Genomic DNA, 27,656 nt, shown 5'->3' with positions numbered 1-27,656 from the left:
AGCATAACGCATAGAGAGACAATACTCCCACTTATTCTTGATTTCAAGACCACAATTTGGATTTTCAAAACCACTATTAGTGTACAAGACCACACTAAATTAGGCACTGGAATGGGAATTGTACACGCGGAGCAAATTCGAGTTTGACTTCCTTTGTGGATTAAAGCAATTTCCCGTTATATCAAATCTTTCATATCCAGTGACAATGTCACTTGACTACCTTTTGTCCTCCAAACAATTGTTCTTCCCATCCGCTAATTTGCCCAAATGGTCACGGCACACGATATGCTAGTGCACGCTAGCTAGTTAGTGCAAGCAGAACGAGACACCTCCTCTCTTTTTGTGGTGTTATTCTCCAGGCAGTGACGTCTCCAGCTGGTGCACTCGCTGGCCCAATTCCTGGATAGGATTTTTATAAGGAATTTTTGACAAATGAAACAGAAAATGCACAGTGTAGGACTTGTTAGAGTTTAGCGACAGGGCCACAGCATGCGACTTAAAAGAGGGCTTAGGAGGGGCAAATTTTGGGGCCCGTGCTCGAATGGGACCATAATTATCTTACTTGAACTATGTATGTGGCAGAAATTGCGTGGGTTTTGGGGCGAGCGCCCAAAGTCGTCGGTTAAAGCACAATTTTAAGAGCTTTTGTCGAGAATTTGCTTGTTTTTGTGGGTGTTGCGGTTCCTCTCAGCTTCCCAGGCAACTATATATTGTAAAAATAAGGAACCATGGTAGCATTAGCCACACAATAATTTACGAACCCCCGTTCACACATTTGGCGCGCAAAACATCAGTTGGTTGAAACAACATCAACAGCATTAGACTTATCAGGCCCTTTCCCGCCCCAAAATTAATTTTGATTGATTGACCAAATTATTTGTCGAACGATATGCCGATTTTGATATGTTTTAAAGGGTGTTCAGCCGCTTAACAGCTTGTTCTTAGGGTCTTTTTAGGGTGTTCATGGGGTGTTCATGGGGTGTTCATGGGGTGTTCAGCCTGTTCTTGGAGTGTTCAGTCTTTTAGAATTGACGGTAAACATCCCGCACTACTCACAAGCAAATTCCAGACAGAAGAAGGAGCCCCTTGGTTTATGGTTAATATATCACAATTTTCTCGAAATTGCAGCATGCTTCGTTTCCCAAATAGACAGGACATATAGCCTGACAATCTGACATTTAAGCTAATGTTTACTTTCTCAACGGATTCTTGTAGAAGAGAGTCCAGGCTTTCATAATCTGCCAGGTGACTTTTTTTAAAATGTCTGGATGTTACAGGGCTGATGACGTCATTTAACGGTAAAAAATCAGACAAAACCATCGCTAGCTCTTTACTGGAGTGTTATTTTTTGACGCAAATTACATATTTTGACTCGTCTCATTGCAAGCTTTTAATTGATGTATATTTAAGAATGATTTGCCGCCATTAGTATTTTCATTATGACGTCATCAAAAATTTTGCATGACGTCATCAAAGATTTTATTGCCATAGAATGATACATTGGCATAACTTTGTTTTATTATGGCGCTGGATGTCAGCAAAAGCATTTCTTTTATAATTTTTTCGTCCAAATAATTAGTATTTGGATCATTTGAATTAAATTTGTGCGCACCGCAATAGCCAAGGAAGTTCGAATAAGGTAGTCACTACCTGACGAGTGGGTCATTTCTTCCTCGGAAGGCATTATTGCCTGGTTCAGAGTCATGGTCCAACTCTGAACCGGACAATAAGTTCTCTGCATCTGCATTTGACTGTTGCACTGAATTGGAAGAATAGAATGTCTTCGCACTATTATAGACTGTCCAAGATGTCTTCGCACTATAGGTCTTTAGCGCTGGGTATGAAGGTTCATGATTTCCTTCAGGGGTAAATTCATCTTCTCGGTCATCTTCATATCCTTGTGCTGTAAAGGAAGCTTTCTTTTCACACCTTCGATGTTTTTTTTTTACTTCTTTTGAGATGGGGAAGCTGCTTTCCTGCGGACCATTTAGACTTTAAACGATCAAGTATGTCGTCCGAATTTCAACTGCAGGTTTTTGGGACATGTCTTGTAGTAATTGCATCGAAACACTGTAGCCAAAATAACCTTGTTAAGCTGACACAATTTAATTCTTCTCTGATGTAGATCTGTGGAACTGCTGCAGATGACTTTGTTTTCAAATTTGATAAATACGAATCCTTGTCCCTAAGCGGCTTCAATATAGTGTTCCACTATGTTCTACAGTTTCGCGAATGTCTTTGCGTCGGCGATAACGCTTTCTGAGAGTCTTAGCCCATAATTCCATGGATCTGTGGAAGAGCACAGCAATTTTTGGAACCAAAGTTTCAGCGATGCCTCAAATTTCGACGATTTGTTTGTTGTTTATGCACATGAACCATTCATTAGTGGGTTTGCACTCCTACATTGCATGAACAAGCATCACAAATACATCAGTATCCTTCGCAACAACAACTACTTTTGCATCTTTCGAGTTAGCATGCAAAATCATTCTGGTTTCAGCCTTTTTTGATCTTGGAAGGACTTCCACTTGCTTTTATAAGTCTCCAATGCTTCCTCCCCGTAAGTTATGACCAATGGAATTGTCTGGAGCCTGTGACCTTCAGCGCTTTGAAATAATTTGGGAGCAAGTTTTATTAGATTCTCTTTGTTTGCATCATTGTAAAAAACCCTTTTCACCTTGGAGTATCTTTTGCTCTAAACTTTTTTATGCACTTGCCTTTATGACTCACATCTACTTTGTCGTGCGTACAAAGATCCAAGAAAACATCGAAAGTAGTCTCAATAATGAACGAAGGCCACCAAGCTTTCATGATTGGCAAGGCTGCCTCTATCGAAAAGGCATTTGCATATCCCATCAAAACCATAACTCTAGCCTTGCAATGCCTGAAGGTGTACTGTGACAAGGAAATGAAGCTGCTCTTCTTAATTTCATGTGCTAGGAGTCAAATCCATATGTAAATCTACTACTAGAAAACGCCAGATGGAGTATTGATGAGATGGTCATATTTCGCAGCAGAAGATAGTCTTATTGAAGAAAGTCATGTACCTTCAGCCCAGTGCGAGGGCATCTTGGATAGCCTATAGTTTTTAAGACATTATTCCGACTAAGTGCAACAGTCAAATGCAGATGCAAAGAACTTATTGTCCGGTTCAGAGTGGGAGCAAGACTTTGCAACTACGGAGGAAGAAGTGACTGACTCGTCAGATAGTACTACCTTATTCGAACTTTGGCTACTGTACTTGCACAAATGTAATTTAAATGATCTAAATACTAATTATTTGATTGAAAAAATTATGGATGAAATGCTTTTGCTTTCATCCAGCCTCATATTAATACAAAGTTATGCCAACTTATCATTTAACGACAATAAGATCTTTGATGACGTCATGCACATTGTTTGATGACGTCATAATAAAAATACTAATGGCGGCAAATAATCCTTAAATATATATCAATTAAAAGCTTGCAATGAGACGAGTCAAAATATTCAATTTGTGACAAAAAATAACAATCCAGTAAAGAGCTAGCAATGATTTTGTCTGATTTTTTACCGTTAAATGACGTCATCAGTCCCGTGACATCCAGACATTTTAAAAAAAGTCACCTGGCAGATTATGAAAGCCTGGACTCTCTACTACAAGAATCCGTTGAGAAAGTAAACATTAGCTTGAATGTCAGATTGTCATGTCTAAAAAAGAACTTGAAAACTTTTTTTAGTGAGGTATTCATGTAGCGAATGTCATATTAGCTGATAAGCCCCCTTTTTAAGCCCCTCAAAAAACAGCAAGCCCTTCAAGAGCTTTCGAAGATTTAGCGTTTTCAAATGCCAGTCAGTACTTCGCAAAACAATCAATGGCTTGGTTCTGGTTTTTCTCCTTTGATTTCGAATAACCGTTTCCAACTAGTACAACACCCCTTTCCCTACAGAACAATGTTGTTGATAGTCAAGGGAAATATAAAAGTCACCTTTCAAAACCTTTCTATCGTGTATCAGTTAAGAAGAGTTGCTTCAAATTGGGAGGAAGAGGAGACAAAGAGAGAGGAATGGTTCAATTCCATCGTGATTGATTGTCGATCACTTTTCATTTTCATAATTGAAAGGTATGTAGTAAGGGATCACAAGTTAAAGGCAGTTGGGGCTATTTCTACCTCCTTGACATTTCCGATGGAAATCTTCATTACATCTATTTTATGCCGCACGTCAAGATACAGCTTGAAGTCACGTCAATATATTTCTGTTTGTAGTGTGGAAACTCAGGCTGAGTCTTCGGGAGACACTAAGTTTGAGAAACCTAGGTTTTCTTTTGACAGCCTGAATAGGTTCTTAAGCTTGGTTCCCACTAGGCGACTAAGTGCGTTCAAGTGCGTTCATCTCTGAGCGTTCAAGTTGAACGCCAAGTGGGAATGCTCCGGGCGTTTAACTTGGAGGTGATGAGCGCACTTGAACGCTCAAAAAAGTTAAACGCCAAGATCAAAAAATTTTGATCTGAGCGTTTTAACATAAAAGAAGTCGAAAATTTCAAGGAATGTTTCATTCATCAACCAACAAGTAAGATGCAAATGTAAAGCCAAAATAAGGCAATTTCAACCGTAAGCAACGCATGAAATCGATTTCATGACTGTTAGCACCTTGCGCTCAATCTATTCTGTGGCTCAATAAAACATTGCCAATTAACAGATTTCTGCCCAGGGAAAAGTTCAGCCTAGGAACAGATCAAATAGAATGTCTTCAACCTGAGGAAAGTTGAAAGGACTAACGAGAGGCCATAAACTGAAAGCATAGAACACCTACAATATACACGAACTTTCTTTTTGATTTTGTCTTCAAAACTTGAAGCCTTCTTAAACGTTAAAGGTTCAACGGAATTGCCAATCTCTTTCTCAAATTTTCGCGGTTAATTTTGACTTGTCTTCACACAGCTAGCTATGTTTTGCAAGTGGGAATGCCTCGGTAGTTTATCTGTTATTTTTAATTCAATTAAAAGATTAGAGATGAACGCACTTGAACGCACTTAGTCGCCTAGTGGGAACCAAGCTTAAAAGGTTCTTAACAAGGCTCTATAGGCCTTGCATACATTAACAATGTTTTCCACCGCAAGAATTCTAATGGACACACTTGAACCAGCCTTTTTTATGTTAGATTTCAGCCAATCTAATGAATTGATGTTGTTAGATTGTCCAATTAGAATGCAACATACCATAACCTGATTTACTCTAAAAACCCTTTTTCTTACATATATATAAAAACCTTTTCAAATTTCAGCCTCCTGGGGGCTCTTCATTTTGGGGTTTCAGAAGGTTAAATTTCAGCCTCAATAAAAAAACAGGTTCTTTTATGCGGGTTTTACTGTACCTAAAATAAAAACTGAAATACACAATCGATTTTTCGTCTTTTTCTGTTCATCAGTCAAAATATGGGCTATTACTAAAACAGGGAATAGGGGAATCAGGGAATCAGGGAATCAGGGAATCAGGGAATCGGGAAATCGGGAAATCGGAAAATCGGGAAATCGGGGAATATCGAAACCAGTAAGCCCATTTACCAGTTTTATACCTTGTTCGAAAGGTCTACGCGTAAGTACTTCATCTCTAGGACCAGAACACTCATCAGCGCAATACAGTTCGTTATATTTCAAGAAATATCAAAACTCCAGCTAAATAATGAAAACTGGCATGCATCCACGGCTACAGGCATTTAAACAGCGAAGCACTTTCAGGGCAGACCAAAAAAGCTTCACAGACATTGTACCATTTCCTGAGCTGCAGGCTACAAAAAATTGAAAGCAGAATGCTCACAAATCATCACAAACTCGCCATACAAGAAAAAATGCGGACCAAAAGGGCAGACCAAAAAATTGCAGAAGGGCATATATGTGACTTACGCTGAATATAACAGTTGCTTCTAGAGTTGCTAGTTTTGTTGATTTTTGCAGATCTTCAAGTTGCCTTTTCAATTTTTCTTGCAATATTAAAATTTACATAAAGTGCTGATGTAAAATCAGAAGAAATTGTAATTAATTTGATATTAGGGAGAAAAGGTATGTGTTTGGGATGTTGGGATAAGCCCCCAGAAGCTTTTAGGGAATAACATTTTTATTTGCATCAAATAGCATACAATTAATCAGTTTATGAACCTTAGTAAGCAGTTTTTCACACTTTTGAAAAATATTTGGGGGATGTCATATGGCCATGTCCCCCCCCCCTCTGATGCTTTGGAGCATCATATCAATGATACAACTAAATTTTACTAAGCAATGCTGATTTTTAAGAGTTATGAACAAGGGTTTATAGTGTGTCTCATGTTGCCCCAAGTGCAGGGTAAAATGAGACATAAGACTTATTGAAAGTAAAAAGGGAAATTCTCCAATTTAAACATGGTAGATAGGTTTTGCTTCTGTTATTGTAAATCTTGTAGTTGAAACACCATGTCATAGCCTTCTATTCTTATATCCACATCTTCATGTTTGAAAAGATGTTGAAAATTTGCTTAAGCGTCTCATTTTGCCCCACATTACCCTATAATTCGCGCATCTTAAACTTGACTAAAATTTTGGACGCCCAAACTTGACGAAAAACTAGAAGTCGTACATGAAAAAACAATGTTTACGATCTTTATGCAATGGCTTTGCGCATTAAGACAAGAAAGATGATCGACGGACATCGCGTAATCGGGCATTTGCGGGCATTTACTAAACAATCTAAGTTGTCATTTCATAGTAAAATGAAGAAAGATTGCAAAAAATTTTTGGAGGGCTCACGCCCACCGCGCGATCGCCTGGTAGCCCGACCGACCAGGCCGCCCCTGGCGCTAAGTTCGTTCAAAATTGGTTTGTTTTCAATCTTCATCGATTGTGACGATATTCACGCGCTCGTTCAAATCTTCCGGTATCGGCCTCCAGACGACCCGCGTTCGCAGGCACCCGTACCCTTGCTCGCTCCAACTTCCCCCCCTAAATTAGACCCCCTTTCTGTATTTCAGACAACATTGAGCCATTTTGCGATAGTCTTCGCTGTTCACACAACAAACTAGAACGACGAAAAATGTTTTTTGGCGATGTCATTTTTTTGCGTTGATGACTCTTTAAGTCTCTCTCTGAAACTATATTGCGCCCTAACTGACTGCAAGACGCGGAGCATGCTTAAAAACTATCAACAAAACAAAACATCAACATATTACCAAATATGGCTATAATAAAAAGGTCACGAAATTTCAAGTGAATCCCCCACACATTGATCACGTTGACATCAGCGTAGTGTCCAGTTCCTTGCGTGTTTATTTGTTGGGAAAATCATTTTCCATACTCGCTAGTTCAAAAGGTCGAAAGTTTATCTAAGATTCAACTCAAGAAAACCAGTATTTCGCTATGTTCATATAATTCTTAATTCGGTTCTCCACAACTGTTTTTCACGATGTTAAGTTACACCCTTTTTTGTTCTTACACAATTCAACGAAGCTTCTTACAAATCCGACCAATCAAATAAAGCTAACAGAACAAGGCATTTTTACATAAAAAAATATATAATTAGTGAGTAATATATTCAAGCAAACATTATTAAAACAATACGGAAAGAAATTTTTACTGGAAATGAGTTAATTCCACGTGCCTGTAGAAAAATAAATAATGCGCCTTCGCAGTTATCGTGCAGTGTTCAACAATTTTCACATTAGAAAACTAGGTCAATCATAGGGTTCAGAAAATAAAAATTTCAGAACTCATCTATAAACTGCGTGTTAATTTTAAAACCTTATTCTAGGCAAAAAGCACATATTGCTTATAATTTGTAAATTTTTTGACCATTTTGATATTTTATTACTCAAACCAAGAAATTTTTGCAAATGGAAATTCTATTTAGCAACGCAGTTGAGAGAAAGTTGTTGTCACGAATCGATCTACGATAAAAACACTACTCGTAATACTACCTGTGTACTCGTAATACCATCTAATTAAAATACTGTAGAAAATAAACATTGAAATATTTTATTTCAGTGCTAAGCATATTAGGATAAAAAATGTTTATATGCAGCAAGCGCATTGAAGCTAAAAACAGCCAATCTGAAACAAGTTGAAGAACATGTTAAGTTTTTGCGGATTTGCTGCAAAATAATATGAATTTGAGTATTCAAAATAGATGAAATTTCTTCATATGTAAATTTTCTCAGATGCTGCGTCATAAAAATGCAAGAACGAGACCTGCAGACTTAACAATTTCACATTTAAAACTTTCTCAAAAAACGATTTACAAAAATTGTAACTCATTTTCAATTTGCACGAGAGCCAGGAAGACAAGAGACAAGACTGCAAGATGGATATTTGAAATATTGGAATGATGAAATATCTAACAATTTGCATGCATTATTTTGTAAGTTGATTTTTGAAAAGGTGGATTTCCTCTTCGCGATATGGACAGAAAACGGAAAACGGTATGCGGTACAAGCATGCGCAGAAATATTTTGACATTCAAAACGGTGCGCTTACCGTACCGCTTTCCGTTTTTGAAAGTTCAAAGCAAGGCAACTTTTCCCATGGAATTCGTACCGTTTGACCTCTCAACCAATCATGTTCGAGGTATTGCGTCATAACTTCTGCAACAAGCTGTGTTTCGAAATTGAAATAGTACCCCCTATCATCGGTGGAAGCAGGCAGCGTTGTAGAGCCTCTCTTGTAGATGCCAATAATGATCCCTTTTTGAAAAATGTTGCTATCCTTTTTGAGAAATTTTTCGAGAAGGCCCCTCTTGTATTTTTCACAGTAACACTTGTAATTTCATAAATCCCTGGGTGGAACTTTCCTTTTTGCTTTTACCTTTAAACTGTTACACACATATGCTTTTCTCGTATTTCTTTCTCTTTTAACTTTTCAATCTTCTTACAAAAGAAAAAGCATCATAAAGTTGTCAAACATAAACATGCCTTCTTCCCCTTCGTCGGGCATGCTTCATTGCAAAAAATGAAAATGGGAAGAAAGCCAAGTGGAAATTGATGGGCGGAAACTTTCCGAATCGTCGACCATAAAGTGAAGTGGAAATCCACCTTAATACCATTATTTAACTCGATGAACGAAAGGAGGGCATCGAAAAAATCAGGAAAATGAGTAATATATTCGTCTCAATCCATAGTACCTACGGGGACTGGAGAGGGGTGGGGGCTGGAAGATGATTTTGGATAAAACTGTTCGCCCCCTCCCAGTAATTTGCCTCTTGCTACGACCCTACAGGCTTAACACAATCGCTAATCTTAAAGTTGTCTCAAGATTGATCAACAAAATTTTTTTTAACAGGAAGACAGAAAGTGATCTAAAAATATATAATTACGCATGAATTACCTCTTTCATGTTCATTTGCATAAATTACCGCTGAATGACACGAATATTGATCCCATTTGCCGGACTCATTGTTACTCCAAAAGTCAATTTGAGTGGCTGAGGCTGTAGAAAGAAGAGGTCACATGATAGAAAATTTATGCAATTGCATAATAAATGGTATCTTATACCACAAGATAGATAAAATATGGTATAAACGGTTGCACGAAGCTCAATAAACAAAGCTCATTGTAATATGAAATGAAATAGATTCTGCATCTAGAAAAGAAAATAAAACCGTGAACAGGAAAGAAAAAAGGACACAGAAGATCCGCTGAGAAGCTACGCTTGTCGAGCAGTGTCCTGTTCCCTCCTCCTGATGTAACAACACCGCGTGATTCATGCACCGTGAATTGCAGAGAGCTGACAACTCTCGTCAGTCCAAATGAAAGTTGGTCATGGCAGACGAAGGGCATATCAGAACACAAAATCTAGTACACCTTTGGCGCAAATATCCAGAAAATATCCAAATTTGTTTTTACAAATATAATATAGGGTGCTCTCTCCTCGATTAGTCTACCTACTGAGAGAGCTCCTTCTTAAGAAATTCCTCTCCACACGAAATTCTATGTACTCTTATTGTAAAATTTGTCATTTTTTGTCATCTGTTAATTTGTTATTCTAGTTAATTGTATGTATTTTAGAAAGATTTTTGTATGTAGTGGAATTTTAAAAGTAAAACTGAACTGAACTGAATATACATATTTGTTTATACATATTTATACATCTAGGTAATGGCACTATTCAAGTGTTTGTTTCTTTCATGACTTAATACCAGTACTCGAGAGATGTTTTCCTTTCGTTAGGTTGGTCCCAAATGAGCCAAAACCCGTCTTTATAAAAACACCGCATCCATAAATACAAAAGCCAAGCATTTGATTTAAATCCCTGGTGATTTAACACAACCTGCAAACACAATGACTAACATAGATAATGCAGCACTGTCTCTGGACTCTGGTATTACACTGCTTAGCCGATGCAGTTCATCATATGAATCACAATTACCTCACAGTTACCATTCAAATGGCTCCAAACACAAGTGTACCATTGGCACAGGCTGTTTCAAAACAGTAACATTACCTCTGTTTCTTTTGTCTTCATGAAGCGAAATTTCTTCAGCAGGGTGATAAGAGTGAGCTTAGCCTCGATCAGAGCAAATCGCATTCCAACACAATTGCGAGGCCCATGACCAAATGGCAGGAAAGTGTATGGAATGATATCGCCTTTCCTCTCTGGGCTGAACCTGCCAGGGGAAAATAGTAAATTGCTAGATTAAATTTAGGCCAATATGGCGGTTCGTGAGTCTTACCAGTGTGAGGTTCCAGATTTACGACGAGCCAAGACAACAAGTGCCACAGGCCACAGGGTTATAATCGACATGGCTTAAATGTTGTTTTCTAATTCGCCTTCTCTTCGCATCGAAGTTCTAAGTACTGAGCAAAGTTCATGAGGTTCTGTTTTGACACATCTCTGGGCAACATAATGCAACTCACTCCAAGCAAATACTTTAGATTAGATGTTATTCTGTAATTCTCTCTGCTTTATTGAAAAGTCTGGTGATGTGAAGATAACTGTTTGGATTTTTGAGCTTCTTCTGTGCTCTAATATTGAAATATTCGCCCTTTGGAATTTTCGCCTTGATTAGTGCACACTGTGACCAGCAAAACCCAGGCCTATAATAGGCTTCATTTATTTTCCTACCAGACCTTTGGTCAAGGGCGTGGCTCTTTTTGTTTGCTAGAAATGTTGCTCTTAATAGTAAAGTCTTAATCAAGATAATAAAATTACCCACCATTATAATATTCTTGCGCTCTGGAAAATTTCACTATTAAAAATGTCAGTATATTCTACTAAGAATACTGCTGTTTTCATTCGATGGGTCCAAGATCTTTGGAGGCGATCAAGGAGGTACAACATGAAATCTTTAATGCAAGCTCTCAATTACGCAAATTGAAAGAGGTTTTTTCCCCTCAGGGTTTTCAAAACAAAATACCTCTCAGCCTTCTCCGTTAACCTTCTAGACTAGCAAGTCCAATTGCTTTCCTTTCAGCCAGATTGATCTCCAAAGCAAATTTTAGTCTATTTTTAACAATTTTAATCTGAAAGCCTATCACCGCAGTCACGATTTCCCTAACTCCTACTAAGAATACCAAAACACAATAAGCTTCGAGGGTGTTGTTGCTGTCGACGCGGAGTAAAGATGCGCAGTGGTAAATCTCGTACTGGTTTTCAATCTTACATACGACAGTCATAACCTATGGAAACATCTATCATGAACCTCCGTCGAAAAATACGGACATATTTCTTAGATATTTAAAGAGGGCGATAATAGAAAAGAATCACAGATACAACTAACCTTTCTGGATCGAATTTCTCAGGGTCTTTCCAGAACTGCTCCGAATGGTGAATGACAAAAATTGGCACGGAAATAGTTGTATCTCTCGGGATTTTATACTTACCCAAAACGATATCATTTTCGGCCCTCCTTAAAGTTCTAAAAGCGAGAAAACATAAAGATGATGGAGAAGTAACAGAAGATTCGCTAAATACATGTGATTAATAACTGTCGATAATTGTTGAAAAAGAACAATAAAACGTCGTTTAAAGAACGGAGAGCGGCTTTTATTCTAAAAAAGCGCAAAACTAAAGCTCTGGTCAAGCGATCCAACATTTCACCCAACATTTCGCCCAACATTTTCATGCGCAGATCGAAAAAGGACTGGGTAGAAGTTTGCGCTGAAGGCTGCACAGTTTCGCGACATTTCAATCCGAAAATACGAAAGGCAATCACTGCTTTCCCTTTTTTTGTTTTGAGATATTTTCACTGTCATCGCGGTCTTTCAGGTCGAGCGTCGCATCCCCTATCAAAGCCTAAATTCGTCCCCTCCGCGCTTTCGTGTAGCTCCGCTGTTCTACAGTTTCTTCATTGACGCTTGATGCCTCTTCTTTGGCACAGAATTCATTTTATTTCGTTATATTGTCCATAATTAAAATGTAACTGATTGTAAGCAAACGCCATTGTTGAAACTAATGAAACCAGCACAAGAAAACAACAACGATGCGATGATTGAATTTTGGCGCTCTTTAACCAACTGCGCTTGCGCAGAGCCAACAATGTTGGCTGAGGTGGTCAAACGATCCAACATTTCATTCAACACTTCAAAAAAAAAGAATTGTAGGACGTCGGCAGCCAACATTTTTGAACTCAGTCAAATTTCGTCCAACATCGAAATTTACGATGTTGGGTGACCCAACAAGGTTGTCAAACGATCCAACATATCAACCAACATTATATTGGGCGAAATGTTAGGTGAAATGTTGGATCGTTTGACCAGGGCTTAAATATAAACGAAAATAATTAACGAAAAGAAAGGAAGACGTTATCGAAAAAACAAATTTGTGCTGTTTGGCCTTTAAGACTGAGAGAAGGCATATGAAGGACGCTTGGACTGCCTAGAGACAAGGGGGCAGGCTCAAAAAAAGGGCATTAGAAAAAAAATTCCCAGCTCCAGGTTATTCCTTCATGTCTGCCATTTAATTTCGATCTTCTCTAGCAATCTTTAAAATTGGCGGTTTCTCCGCACACCCCCTCTCCAGCGTCCATGTACATATGTATTGCAAATCATGCAAAAAACATATAGATAAAAGAAAGCGACAATTTATCGTGACTTACTGCCATGCTGGTGGGTAAAAACGAAGTGATTCATTGAAAACAGCATCAAGATAGTCGAGTTTTTGGATATCTTCGTAAATCTTGCCATCCTAGGGCAGGAAACTCGAAACATGACATGAAAATTAACAAAGCATTTTATATTAGTATGTAAACGCGGATTTATGTACAGAAGTTGAGGACTGAAATCGCTGGTGTAGCATTCGGGTACTTCATAGTTTTAGTGAATATATAAAAAATTAATAGGATATAAAATTTGCAGAAAAAAAATTAAAACTTTGGCAGGCTTTAGGAATCATTGATTGTGATTATTTGTCTTTCATTATATAATGTATTTATATTGATATAGTATAAATTAATGATATTGTGAAATTAACCGAAAAATAAGACATCGTTTATGATGCTATGACACATCAGGAAGCAGGGAGCCCTTTGAAGCTAACATCCAGGATCAAACTACTTCATGTCGAATTGAGATTGGTCACCAATACTCAGTAAATACCCCCTACAGTAATTCCACCAATCAAAATGCTCTCATCGTGAATCATTTTATTTTTTAAAAAGCGAAAACAATGGCAAAAGAGGCTGAGAAATATGTATCGTTCAGCCTCAGAAATGGTTTGTAATAATCTCACATGAAAGCCAAAAAATAACTAATTGTTTCGCAAACAAACTGCCAACTTACAAACTAAAACCGATGAGCCATGGGCTACGACACAGGTTGGAAATTGAAGTTAAGGGCCAAGGAAAGATCTAATACACATAACAAAATATTTTGAGAAAAGCTCTATTGTTTTGCAAAAAAGTGGGGGGGGCATGGCCCTGTGAAAGGTAGGCATTAGAAATACCACAATTCATTGTGTCCCATAGGCAAATTTTACTTCTGCTTTTAGAGTCTACCTCTTGTCGGTGTGGGATTCTTTTTGTTGGTAAATTAAAATAGTAGATGCAGATAGGCTTTATGTTTTCCTGTGAGTTGCTTAAATCATTGAAGTACAGTGGCATACTTTGCTTACATCATTCGATGGCTTTTTGGTGCAGTCTCTCATCCTTTTGGACGAATGTAAAGCGATAAGATGAAAAGTTACCGATGAGTACATACATTAGGCAATTAAGCAAAAGCTATTGCATCATTTTGGCATACAGTTTTCAAGCCACACCTGTCCACACCCTGATACAGTTTCTGTTTAGACTTGAAGCGTCTCATTCGGTTTGACTGGGAGGATACACATTCTTTTGAAAATGTTTCCAAGTTGGCATGGGCTAAGATCCTTTCATTAGAGCATAAGCATAAAAAAGGTAGTGCATACCTCTGAGTTCATGTCGCAGTCTTTCACTTCGTTGTACAACCGTTCTTGAATTTCAGGATGCAATGCAAGTAGGTAGGTCGTGTAGGCCAGTGCGTTGCTTGTGGTTTCATACCCAGCCAGTAAGAATGTAATCGCGGAGGCGTAAATCTCCGTGTCGCCTAGTTTCAACTGACCATCAACTTTATTCTCAGCCAACAACAACTGCAAGAAGTCCTTTCTCTACCAATTTAAAAACAAGACCTTCATTACTTCAAAAGTATGAACATTTTAAGCAAGCATCGAAATTTTGGAACAAGTAAAAATCTTACCAAGTTTAAGATTTGCAAACAAGAAGATATTTGAGCCAGTACGTCGTTTGATTGCTAAGTGCCTGAGGTTCATGCAAAGTATTTTTCTCAATTTTGGCACTCCATAAAATGCACTAGAAGTGGTTTTCTTGTTTCTTCCTATCAAGCCTACATTTACTCCTCTCTGCCAAGAAAACAGCCTAGATAATAGAGTATTCTTTGACCGTTGCTACATTTGTGGCACAGAAAATACATTTAGTGCCTGTTTTTATTACTATTGAGCACGTGCATTTGATAAATTGAAGAGCGTATTGACTATAAACATAATATATAAACATATTAGGGATTCTTTACATATTAGGGAACTTTATTTACCAAGGCAAGAAAAGTTGGTAAGATAGTACAACAACGGAAATATTGTTGGACAAATACTTGCCAATATCCCAACTGATAATGCTAGAAAATATTAATGGCAAGGTGTAAGATGATATCTGTTTAAAAACTGGCTTTTGGGGCTTCAGTAAGTGACTATGATTGATTCTTATATACATTTCGAAGGCTATCAGCAATGCATTTTCAGAAAACATACCACTGATGCATTCTTCTTCCTCTCTTCGACAACTGGCTTTAAAAGATTAACAAAGAACGTTGGGTCTGGAGCAAATAATGTTTTTAAACGGTCTGTGATAAACTTTGGAAGTGGAAACAAATCTGAGGAGGAAGAGAAAAAAACATTCAAAGAATTGTGAAAACACCCAGCATATATCAAGTCATATAGACAAAACACAATCAGAACAAACAGAAGGGTGCTTATACAATACAAAGAGAAGGAGACGGTATCATAAAATGGATCATATCATACAATAAATTATATACAATATAATGGATAAAATCATACAATTGACCAAATCATACATGACCTTATCATTGAATAAAAAAGTGCTAATTTTTATCTATACCAATCTAAAATGTCGAAAAAAGTTCGTCCATAGGAACGACTCAAACAGTTCCTTAAAAAATGTTGTATCCGGAATTCCACATGGCTCTGTACTCGGTCCAATTTTATTCAATACCTCTATCAATTATCTCTTTCTCTTTGCAAAGCAGACACCCCTTCATAATCATGCTGATTATAATACACTTTCACATTTTCCTAAACTATGTCCGAGCTTGTCAGGGTTTTTGATTTTGAGGTAATTACATAAATCAGACTTTAATTCACCTTGTGATTTTGAGGTAATAACAGTAGTCTAAAGGAACATCATCATGAATATAGACTTTTCTTAAGAAACTGCTTCTGGTATAACACCTTTTAGATCACCACAAAGCTTTCTTCATTCAACTATCAAACAAAGCAAGAACTACTTTAACATAGATAGAATAAGCCTTTGCCAGGTTGCAGACTTTTGCGACTGTATCTATGAACAAGCAGATGATATAGATAATACCCAAGACGGCATCAGTTGCCACGGAAGAGTAAGGAGATTTTTGAATTTCGATGCTTCCAGTTCGCTGGCTGGAAAATGCCTTCATTGAAGAAGTTTTTACGACAATACTATACAACCTTTTTCTTAAAAGCAATATCCACAGGCGGAAAGCTATTCAATTGTTTTGGTCGATATCCCGGTGCCGTTGTTGTTTTAGCTTATGGCGCCCAGAACATCAGTTGGTTGAAACAACATCAACAGCATTAGAATTATCAGGCCCTTCCCGCTCAAAAATTAATTTTGATTGATTGACCAAGTTATTTTTCGAATGATATGTTGATTTTGATATGTTTTAAAGGCCGTATGTTCAGATATGATATGTTCAGTCGCTTAATAGCTTGTTCTTGGGGTGTTCATGGAGGTGTTCATGGGGTGTTCAGCCTGTTCGTGGAGTGTTAATTCTTTTAGAATCGACGATTCTGGTGTTAAAAATGACTTTGAAGAAAGCAAACATTTTACAAAAAATTCGCTACAAGCCTTTTGGTCTGACACTCCTTAGAGCATAAAATGTCAGAGTAAGGGTCCGAAATAACACGTTGGAAAGTATACCTTCAGTTGTGGATCAAAACAGGCCAATCAAAAAATCGCAAGCACAAGAACAATATAGTTGTCGAACCATACCATACCATACCATACCATACCATACCATACCATACCATACCATACCATACCATACCATACCATACCATACCATACCATACCATACCATACCATACCATACCATACCCTACCATAACATACCATACCATACCATACCATACCATACCATACCATACCATACCATACCATACCATACCATACCATACCATACCAAACAATACCATACAATATCATACCCACCCATACCATACCATACCATACCATACCATACCATACCATACCATACCATACCATACCATACCATACCATACCATACCATACCATACCATACCATACCATACCATACCATACCATACCATACCATACCAAACCATTCCATACCATACCATACCATACCATACCATACCATACCATACCATACCCTACCATAACATACCATACCATACCATACCATACCATACCATACCATACCATACCATACCATACCATACCATACCATACCATACCAAACAATACCATACAATATCATACCCACCCATACCATACCATACCATACCATACCATACCATACCATACCATACCATACCATACCATACCATACCAAACAATACCATACAATATCATACCCACCCATACCATACCATACCATACCATACCATACCATACCATACCATACCATACCATACCATACCATACCATACCATACCATACCATACCATACCATACCATACCATACCATACCATACCATACCATACCAAACAATACCATACAATATCATACCCACCCATACCATACCATACCATACCATACCATACCATACCATACCATACCATACCATACCATACCATACCATACCATACCATACCATACCATACCAAACAATACCATACAATATCATACCCACCCATACCATACCATACCATACCATACCATACCATACCATACCATACCATACCATACCATACCATACCATACCATACCATACCATACCATACCATACCATACCATACCATACCATACCATACCATACCATACCATACCATACCATACCATACCAAACAATACCATACAATATCATACCCACCCATACCATACCATACCATACCATACCATACCATACCATACCATACCATACCATACCATACCATACCATACCATACCATACCATACCATACCATACCATACCATACCATACCATACCATACCATACCATACCAAACAATACCATACAATATCATACCCACCCATACCATACCATACCATACCATACCATACCATACCATACCATACCATACCATACCATACCATACCATACCATACCATACCATACCATATCACACCAAACCATTCCATACCATACCCTGCCAAATTGTTCCATCCTTTTTGCTTTTACTCAATAGTTAACAAATATATTTCTTGATAAAGCAAAATAAAAAAGTTTCAAGCAAACCATGAAGGTGTTGATAACCTACTTACCAATGATTAAAACTGCAGGTCTGGGAGAAAAGAAATGTGATGCTTCTTCTGAAATTTGCTTATCTTCATTCAGTTGGTAATCTGTCTTTAAACCAAAAGCAACTGATAGGATGACTTCCATTGTCATCTGCCCATACAATCTAAAACATTTGAAAAGTGATCCCATCATTAGACATATTACTTCACATACCTTAACCACCTTTAGGGAATAGAATCTGTTATCCTGCATCTAAGCTTTTCTTCCTCCCATACATGGCCCATACCTAACCTATACCTAACTGGTTTGCATCTCTCACCACCCCTCCAGGGGATCTTTTAACATACAAACTAGTGGGGAAAATCCCAACCAGGCCCATAAATTTCCCCACTAATTGGCCCATGATTCCCCACTAGCAAGTGCCCTTTTGTTGAAAATTGTCTTAAACACCAATTTGACTTATCTCCAATTACTGCTCGTTGTGTCGTTGTCGTGTTATATGTGTCAAATTATTCGTTATTTCTTTGGTCTTATTGCTGTCAACCAATCTCTGTTTGACGTTCTTGCACTACAGCAAGGCGAGGCAATGAAATCTGCGGGAAAAGTTGCTTGCGTCGTTGATCTCCAAACATGCCAAGATCTGAACGCTCGTTAAAAAGAAAGCAGAAAGAAGCTCAAGAAATTGCTTCAAAATGCAGAAAATTAACAAATTTTTATGGATCAAAATTAAAAACGGACCACAAAGGTACAGAAGAGAAAGAAATAGGAGCCTCCAGCCATCCAGATTCACCTCAAGCGGAAGAAATTGAAAGCCAAGATATTAACAACCCGCAGCAATCAACACACACTGTTCAAACACAAAAAACAGCCAGTGTATTTTATTACCACGGGATTAAGCTGGATCTTAAGTTCATTATTGAAAGTTTTCCAGAACTGCAAAGCTATACAGCAAAGAAGAATGGGAAAAAACGTCTTCATGTTGTTTGCAATTTATGCAAAGAATATTTGGACGTGGCAAAGAAATACTCGCGAAATGGAAAAATTGGTATTGCAAATGGGGTCAGAGCAGATGATGAAGAACGACTCAAACTAATAATTGGTCATATATTTTCAGAAATGCACAAAGCAACGAGAAATCAGAAGCAATTGGAGCTGATGTGGGAAGAGAAAAGTGCTAATCATCCATGGTTGAACGGTTTAAAAAAAGCCAACACCAATGTAGTTAAATTTTTGGTAAACATGGCATTTGATTTATACAATGACTGTCTTTGTGAAACTATTTCTGCTCACTCATGGCCAGCAAGGTCTTTAACAACGCTTGCAGCCACTCGACTCATATCCCTTATGGAAGATGAAGGTCCAGATGCAGTTCTACCAGAGTTCAAACCAACAAATGCTGAGTTACACTACAGGGATTCAATGTGCTACAGAGATATGTTGTCTTCAGTTCAAGCCATTGAACTGCAGAAAGTAAAAAAAATGTTTCTGGAATGCATTGTCTACAGCATTCAAATAGATGGCAGCGTCAGTAAGCACATGAGAGATCACAAGTTTGTCAGTAGTACAATGTCAATGACAAATGGCGACAGGCATACAGTTATTATGGTGATGTACTCTCCAGAAGAAAGAGGGGCCCACGGCTTGCTCGAGACTGTGAATCAAGCTTTAAAGGTATGAGGCAAATGAAGATAAATTAGTCGGAATAACAACGGATGGTGAAGCTTCAAATACTGGGCGAAATGCCGGGCTTTGGAAGCTTCTCGGTGACCAGTTGGAAAGGAACATTTTTACATTCTGGTGCTGTGGCCATCGTTCAGATCTTGCAACCGAGGCAATTATCAATTCTGTCCCAGAGCTGAAGATTTGGAAGTCATCACTGATTGGTGTTGCTATATATTTTCGTACATCAACTTTAAAAAAGAAAATGCTGGAGAAAGCAGCTATTGAGATGAAGCAATTTCCACGGCATCATGACGTACGGTTTGCTCAACATTTCCTCTCACTAATAAATGCTATTCTTACGAACATTAAAGGATGTAAACAAGTTTGGGGAGAAATTACAAAAAAAGGAGACCGCAAAGATAAGAGGGAGGCTTCAGGATATCTGAATACGTGGAACGAAAGACAGATTTGGCTCACAGCACTAATGGGTGATATATTCGAGGTTTTCACAAGCTTAGAGAAGCAAATGCAACGGGATGATCTTCTGCTTCCAGATATATTCACTTGTTCTAGCATGGCACAAAGGAACTTGATTTGTTGAGCGGCACACCCTACCCAGGAAAGCGTGAATCAAAAACTACACTACCATGGAAAAACATCGAAACACAGAGAGCAAGACAAACGCACAACACTTTGGTGCCAACTAACAGACGAAATGAATCTGCAATTCGCATTGAAATAACATCTTCAGCGAAAAATTTTCTAAGTGAGCGTCTGCCATGAGAGCAAGAAGAAATTTTGTTGAGTATGAGCGAATTGTTGAGTGCAAGTACCCTGGGGAAATTTGTGGAAAAAGGAATAGGGATGACCCAGAGGCTTTTTCCAGGGGAAGAGGGTCGCTTTGCAGATGAATGTTGTGAACAGCGGGACAAAATCGAAAAAGTGCCGCATCTTCCAGAAGGAAGCGACATTTGTTGTAAACTATCAGTACGTCTGAGAAAGCTCTTGCCTATTACAGATGGCACCGTTCAAAAAGTGCTAGCTGCTATTGGAAGTATGTCACCACATTCCATGCAAACCGAGAGGATTGTGTCTCATCATAACATCATTGTTGAAGATTCAAGAACAAACAGGACTGAAGACACAATCAACGCCAGACTGCTTATTGCCCTAAACGGTGTTGGAACAGCTCATTATGATCCACGGCCAGCTGTTGCCCATTTTCTTTCAGCACGTGAGCGACGAAACCGTCAACCAGACTTTGATACATACAGCAGACGGAAATTCGTGAGAAAGTTTTTCAGACAGACCGGACATTTTTAAGACTTTTGTAGCAAAATATTAGTACCAAAAAGTTTATTCTTATAACTCTAAATGCAGAAAGCATCATGATCTTGAGTACTATATTCAAATTGTTTTATCTAGTGTTTTTCTAACTTTACGCTGCATGGGTGTAAGGAGTTATGTGCAAGGCAGTGAAAACCTTACCAACTATGCATACTTGTCCCTTTACTTTTGTTTTTGCCGTCAGTTGCGTTACATTAAGGAAAGTGCCCTTTTGCGTAAATTCCCCACCAGTAAAAATTTCTTGAAAGATCCCCTGCACCCCTCTCATTCTTTATTTTTCTCTCTATTTCCTTTTCTGTTTCTTTTTCCATGCTGCTTTTTTTAACATGCCTTGGGGTAAAGAACATCATGGTTCTCTTTTGCTTAAACCAGTCATCATTTGCTCTAAATAATCTTATTGGTTCAATACAATTTTGCATAAAGAATTTTTTTTTCAGCAAAATGGTGAACCAGTTCAAGAAGCTAAAGAGCTTCCATTTTCATTCAGTTCCTAATAAAAGGACCTTTTTGGTTATTTTACTGGCTATGAGCTGGACCATATTTTTTTATTAACTAGACAAAATTTTTTCTTTTCCTAGCATATGAGTATCCAGCAATTATGACAAAATAAATTTTACAACTAGAGACATAAAATGAATCCTGCCTTGATACTTGGAGCATACGGGCATAAAAAATTAAATCCTGCCTTGAAAATTACTCACTTGAAAATATTAATTGTTTCCTCTTTTTCTGCATGTTTAGTCAGCAAGTTTGCCAATGTATCAACTGACTGCATCACAAGGGGAATGGTCTAAAAAATTAGGTGAAAAATTTCAATAAATTGGCATATCAAATGTTTTAAGGTTGATGTTTTGATCAAATACAGAGCCATAATTTATTCAAATAATGATTTCTGCAGTAAATTTAATTTATGATCATATTCACCCATTTAGGAGGGTTGAGGGAGCCACCTATAACAGCTCAGGAGTAGGCTACCTTCCATTGAGACTTTAAATCCAATTGCAGCAAAACAGTGAAAAGCAATTATAATTCTCACATCAAATAAATTTACCTGCTTGATTTTACTTGCAGAAAAAGTTGGACTAACTGTTGGTCGAATTTTCTTCCAGTCTTTGTATTCTGCCACTATCATGTTTAAATGCATGGGCGACTTGGGAGTGCCAAGGGGGACCTATGAAATGGCATGTGCTTATGAATAAATAATGGTTAAAAAGTTTGTGTTGTGCTCACATCAAATAAAATTTAAGGCACTGTGTCCCGATGAACTTAGGTGATCATTTAAACTCTCATTGGGTGACTTATATGCCCTCAGTGCTTCATTTATCAAATTTTGAATAGGCTACATATCATAATATTGAGCTGAGCATAACACTTTTTGTGGCTTTAAAAGCACCATTCCATCTTCTTGTGAGTTTTAGTGAGCAACACTATCCATATTATAGGAACTTCTTGAATAAAAGCAACAGATACATTTAGCATAAGCTGTTACTTTGTAATGTAAAGATCAACTGAAGATCGCAATGGATTAAATCATAACAAAACTTTTGGTCTTATTCTTTGGAAATTTTTTTACAAAAATATTGGTATACAAATGTGACAAAAAATAGGAATACAGCTATAAAATTAGTGCCAGGTGTCTATTTAAAATTATTTTACAACTTCATCCATAAACGTAACAACAAATTTGATTATTTCATAAAAAAAATTTACAAAGTTATACAATACCCTTCTGTTATGAAAATTGCTGAATTCTTTGACAAAAACTACTTCCAAGACCGATGGGTCGGCAACAACTACATGCGGATTTCTTCCCAAATAGAACCTAAAAGGGGATCCAAAGCTGAGAACATTCATTTGTAAAACAAATTTTATAGATTTCTTCATATGGCATTTTTACAGGGCCACCCTACTTGGCCCAGAACCCGGGCCCATAAACAAATAGGGGCCCCAAGAAATTTGTGAAAGTTTTATTTGGGATCATAGGGTAGCCTGCGTGCAGACTCGACTAAAGTAGGAAATTTTAGTCTGCATGCAGGCTATCATAGGGCTCCTCGTACCTATGTTGCTTTATATTAGGTGTGGAATGTTTCTAAAGAACACTGCCTCTACAAGTCAGAGAGGTATGATCAACAGAATAACGTAAAGTAATGTAAAGTTTTCAGAAAGATTCTTAGGAAGGTCAGTCTCTATTAATTCATAAAAATAGGGATTGATGAAATATTCACAACTAAAGAATTTAAGAGGAAGATATCACAGCGAAGATATCATGAATCTCTGTTGGTAACTACTGAACTGGAAACCATTAAAAAAATAAAAAAATGAATACATCATAAATACTAATGTTGGGCACATGAACATACATATTGGGTGGGACAAGGGGGAAGTTACTTCCCAAGAAACTTTGAAGACTGGGGTTTTATACTGTTTCATAATCTGATTGTAAGCAAAAGGTAACGCACACCAGATGTAAAAGAGCAAAATAACATCCAATTTGTGCTTTCTCAGTTTGTTGGAATCAAGCCTTTCATTACCCAACACTTCAGGAATAAACAACCTCAAAAATTGTACAAGCTTCAAAAATTGATAATGGATCAGGATGATTCCATCTTATACGAACTGACATAGCACCCTACTAACTTTACAAAAGAAGAGAAGGATGCTCTTCACAGCCATGACATTATACTTGGAAAAAACCATGATTTTATGGGACAGGATTGAAAGCTATATTTAGTTTCTTTGCAGCAGTTAGAGAAGAGGAAATTGTCCAATCTTCTAATAGACAAAGTGAAAAAATTGGATAATAACAATTATTTGGTTGACAAAAACAATGAAAAAGATATTAAAATGTTCATCAAGAAGCACAAGAATCTACTGTACTAAGCGACTGACCTCCCCTGTGGGGCTTTTTGCTAAAAACAATAATACCAATGTGCCTTGCTCCTCTCTCAGTAATGTTTGACTAAGACATGGCAAAAATTCAGTTATTGGACTCCTTTTTTATCTACAACCACACAATGTAAGAGATTTTGTCCAGATCTGAAGAAAATCCACTCAATTATGCTGTATATAAAATTTAAGGAAGAAACCTTTTGATTCCATTTAGATTTATGAGAATCAGGCTGATGCATAAAGGACTGATGGCAATTAAGGTTGAAATATATTATATCAAGCATACCCAAAGATATTTCCAAATTTCTTCATGTTGGACATGATGAAGTAGACACTTGTTCCCTACAAACGATTCAAGAACATAGTCAGTTTCAAACACAATATTATCAGTCCTTGAGATTAAAGTCAGTGTCAGCCACTATCTTACCCTATGTTTCGTGTTCTTGATTACGTACTTGGAGTAAACTTGGCTTGCTATGTCATTGATATAATGTGGTTGCCATTGTTTGTTCACTGATGTTCAAACATTGTATGAATATTAAGATTACAAAGAAAGTAAATAAAGCTTGTTGACTATTATATTCAGTTGCAGAAAGTACTTGATAAATAATTTATGTATTTATTTGCAAGATCATCGTATGTATTTGATATTGTTTCAAACATGTGTTGTTTCTATTAATACATTCAAAGCATTTTATTGATAAACTTCACATTTGATAAAAATTGCCCACTTGACTCAAACAAGGAAGGCAATTTACCCCCAATCTGCCAAAACTCTTTTGGCCAAGCCTGAAGTTGGTACCAGTTCTTGTGATACAAGTAAATGTCAGTCATGAAATCATATGATACACGAATTCAGTATCAGTCCTGGTGATACACGAAGTCAGTATCTGTTGTTGTGATATACAAAGTTGGTATCAGATCTCTTCATACACAACCACAGTGTCAGTCTTTATTATACATAGAGTTAGTAACAGTCGTATTAATACAAAATATCACTACTGGTTCTTATTTTATACAAGTCCAGTATTAGTCCTTATAAACATGATGTCAGTAGTATATTTGTATAATGTAAATTCTTATAAATAAAGTAAGCACAATAAACTTCTACTTCTACATCGATACTGAGCAGGACCAAGTATCAGTATAATGCTCAGAGTGCAAGAAATAATAGATGAATGGATAGAGAGTGCTAGAAGGTGCCACTGATCTATGATTAGATTGAACATTTACATGTTTATGCTAGGGAATCATACCCTGTGTACCAGACACACACTACAAAAAATTAGAGCATCTTTCTCTATTTTTATTGAGTGAGTCTGGTACAAAGGGTAAGAAATTTGCCAAAAGAAACGTTTTAGGGATATTTTTCACAGCTACAACAAGTCAGATATGTAAATGTTTTTATAGTTTTAAAGGACTCGTGAATCTTCCGTCAAGCGATATTTTGCAGGGGTTGTGATACCCCACAATGCTCCTGATGTTTTGTTGTGCTCCTGAAGTTTTGTTGAGCTCCTGACGTTTTGTGGCCAGATTTGAAATACAAATCCCCGCTCATTGTGAAAAATTGAAAATGGAAAAATAAACAAGGCTTTAAAGGAGATTTGATAAGCAGGAGGATGCAACTGTTGAAGACCTTAGAGATTAGGGAAATAAAGATATACACCTGACGCATAATATCTGACAAATTTCCAGTTAAATTGCTGTATTGTGGATGGGGTATTCCATATCTTTTGAAAAATGAAAATGGCCTCACAAACAGCCTGAAAAAGAAAACATTCTGTAAGAAATTATCAAAATAAACAAGAATCAACACTGTGGGATAAACTAAGCTAAGGATGAAAAGCAGGCAGCCACCTGCTTAAGATTGGCTGTGACAACCCATGACATGACAAAGTTAACATCCATGGCCAGTTACTTTTATTGCTGTCTTTAACCCTTCAACTCTTTAATCTTGAAACCAATTGGCTAAAATTTAAGCAACAAAAATGTTTGCAGAAATTTTTAAATAAAATGCTAGAGTGCAATTGAGTTCATACTGGTTCAAAATGCAGTGACCAAATAGAAACCAAAATATTAATCAATAGATGCAGACATTTCTGCAAAATTGCCAAAACTGGCAGGCACTCTCAAAAACAATGTGGTGAACAAAAATTCTGGTCAGAGACCTACAAACAATTTTTTCTGGAGGATGGGGGGGGGGTAACAATTTTTTTCTTGAGGATAGACATGATGATGGGGGGAAGGTGAAGAATCTGGTTCGGATAATCCGATTAACCTCGTGTCATACACATCAAATAATTTTTTTACTGCATCAACGAATCACAGGTCGCCATGACATCAAGCAAAACATGGTACGAAAGATATAAAGGAACAAAGCAATACGACGAAAAGAATCCAATGTATCTTTTTAATATATTTTATAGTTTTTTGTAAGAAGGAATCAAAGTCCGAATGACTATGCGAATGTCTTTTGGAATGTCGCACGCTAAATAGCGGAACTAATATTTCGCCCCGGCATACAGGGCTTTATCAGAGTAAAAACATGGTACCTCTCCGGATTGTTCACTTCCGCTTAATACTGTTTGTTGCTGAATGAATTTTGCTACAATCATTTCATCCAATCTGTAAATTCTACTAAAAGCTTAAAGCTTTATGCAGGGCATTCAAATCCTGAAAAAAGGTAAGGACAATTTGGAGCAAAGGACAATTCAACAAAGGCCAAACCATTGTACGGTCCCGACAGGTGTGCCCCACCCCCACAACGACCTTCTGCTCCAATAAAATTATTTTAACTGAGTGCTTATTCTCGTACTCACCAGTAGCAGACCACTGTGGCAGCAAAAACAAGAAAGGAAACCAGCAAGCCAGTTTGAAACCGGTCATCTAGATTCGATACAACCATGTTGAAATAAAATTGACCGTCGCCTTAGGGGAATTTTTCTTTTTGCTGAGAAATCTTTTTTTGCTGACAAATCGAAATGAAATTTTCAAAACGAGGTGCGAAACACACGCAGGTACCCACGTGCCCATCTCCAGCACTGATCTCCAGCCTCGTTTCCATATTTACCTTATTTTGACCAATCATTGTACTTTGGATTTTTGACTAGAATGTTGTGACTTTTTGTTTTTTTCGTTTTCGGATTTTAGTTGATGACCTACAAACCCGGACAAAATTGTTGAAACATAATGCAATTTTTGTAATTTTCTACTTTACGTTGCCTCTGTAAACTCGAATCCCCCTTTCCCCCGAATCAATGTTGGATAATGTAAGTCTACCATTTCTCCTTCAAAATCATGCATTCAACAATGGACTGGGGAAAAGGGAAAGTTATTTTTCAAAGATAAGAGAAAAAATTAATTTTCCTTGAAAAGTCTCAACAATTTTTGTCCGGGGCTGCTAGCCATATTCATTTAATTTTTTTAAAATCTGGCTCTTTATTTCGACCAATAAACAATATCCTTTCTGGGATACTGCGTACAATCACGAACAGAAAGACTTTCGAACTACACATGCCCAATTAACAATATAGCAAATGTCCAAAATGCAATTGCGATGTATCCCTGTGACTTATCACTATCACCAGAG

At 37.4% G+C, this 27,656-nt stretch overlaps 1 protein-coding gene across 1 annotated transcript; it reads right to left on the bottom strand.

Annotated features, from left to right (window-relative positions):
- Positions 1–181: 181 nt before the first annotated feature.
- LOC135683304 (cytochrome P450 3A24) lies at positions 182–27,045 on the bottom strand. Its single transcript, XM_065198523.2, has 14 exons — positions 26,887–27,045; positions 25,734–25,830; positions 24,354–24,409; positions 22,904–23,000; positions 22,230–22,349; positions 21,880–21,968; positions 18,193–18,332; positions 15,218–15,339; positions 14,342–14,560; positions 13,035–13,123; positions 11,718–11,855; positions 10,442–10,604; positions 9,326–9,427; positions 182–8,056 (listed from the first exon to the last, which is right to left on the bottom strand). Exons 1-13 carry the CDS (start codon positions 26,970–26,972, stop codon positions 9,350–9,352), a joined length of 1,494 nt encoding a protein of 497 aa, XP_065054595.2. The 5' UTR covers positions 26,973–27,045; the 3' UTR covers positions 182–8,056; positions 9,326–9,349.
- Between the last annotated feature and the right edge of the window lie 611 nt (positions 27,046–27,656).

This window comes from Rhopilema esculentum, chromosome 7, assembly GCF_057945365.1.
Source record: "Rhopilema esculentum isolate cy_ngs chromosome 7, ASM5794536v1, whole genome shotgun sequence".
In the NCBI taxonomy this organism is placed as follows: Eukaryota; Metazoa; Cnidaria; class Scyphozoa; order Rhizostomeae; family Rhizostomatidae; genus Rhopilema; species Rhopilema esculentum.
This window is presented reverse-complemented; position numbering and strand designations above follow the sequence as displayed.

Excerpts from the sequence above, each read along its gene's own strand:
- LOC135683304 (XM_065198523.2), bottom strand. The coding sequence starts at position 26,972 with ATGGTTGTATCGAATCTAGATGACCGGTTTCAAACTGGCTTGCTGGTT. Across the intron at positions 24,410-25,733 it reads TGTCAGATATTATGCGTCAG|GGAACAAGTGTCTACTTCAT; the intron begins GTGTATATCTTT and ends AATCGTTTGTAG. Across the intron at positions 18,333-21,879 it reads GAAACAATTAATATTTTCAA|ATTGTATGGGCAGATGACAA; the intron begins GTGAGTAATTTT and ends CAAATGTTTTAG.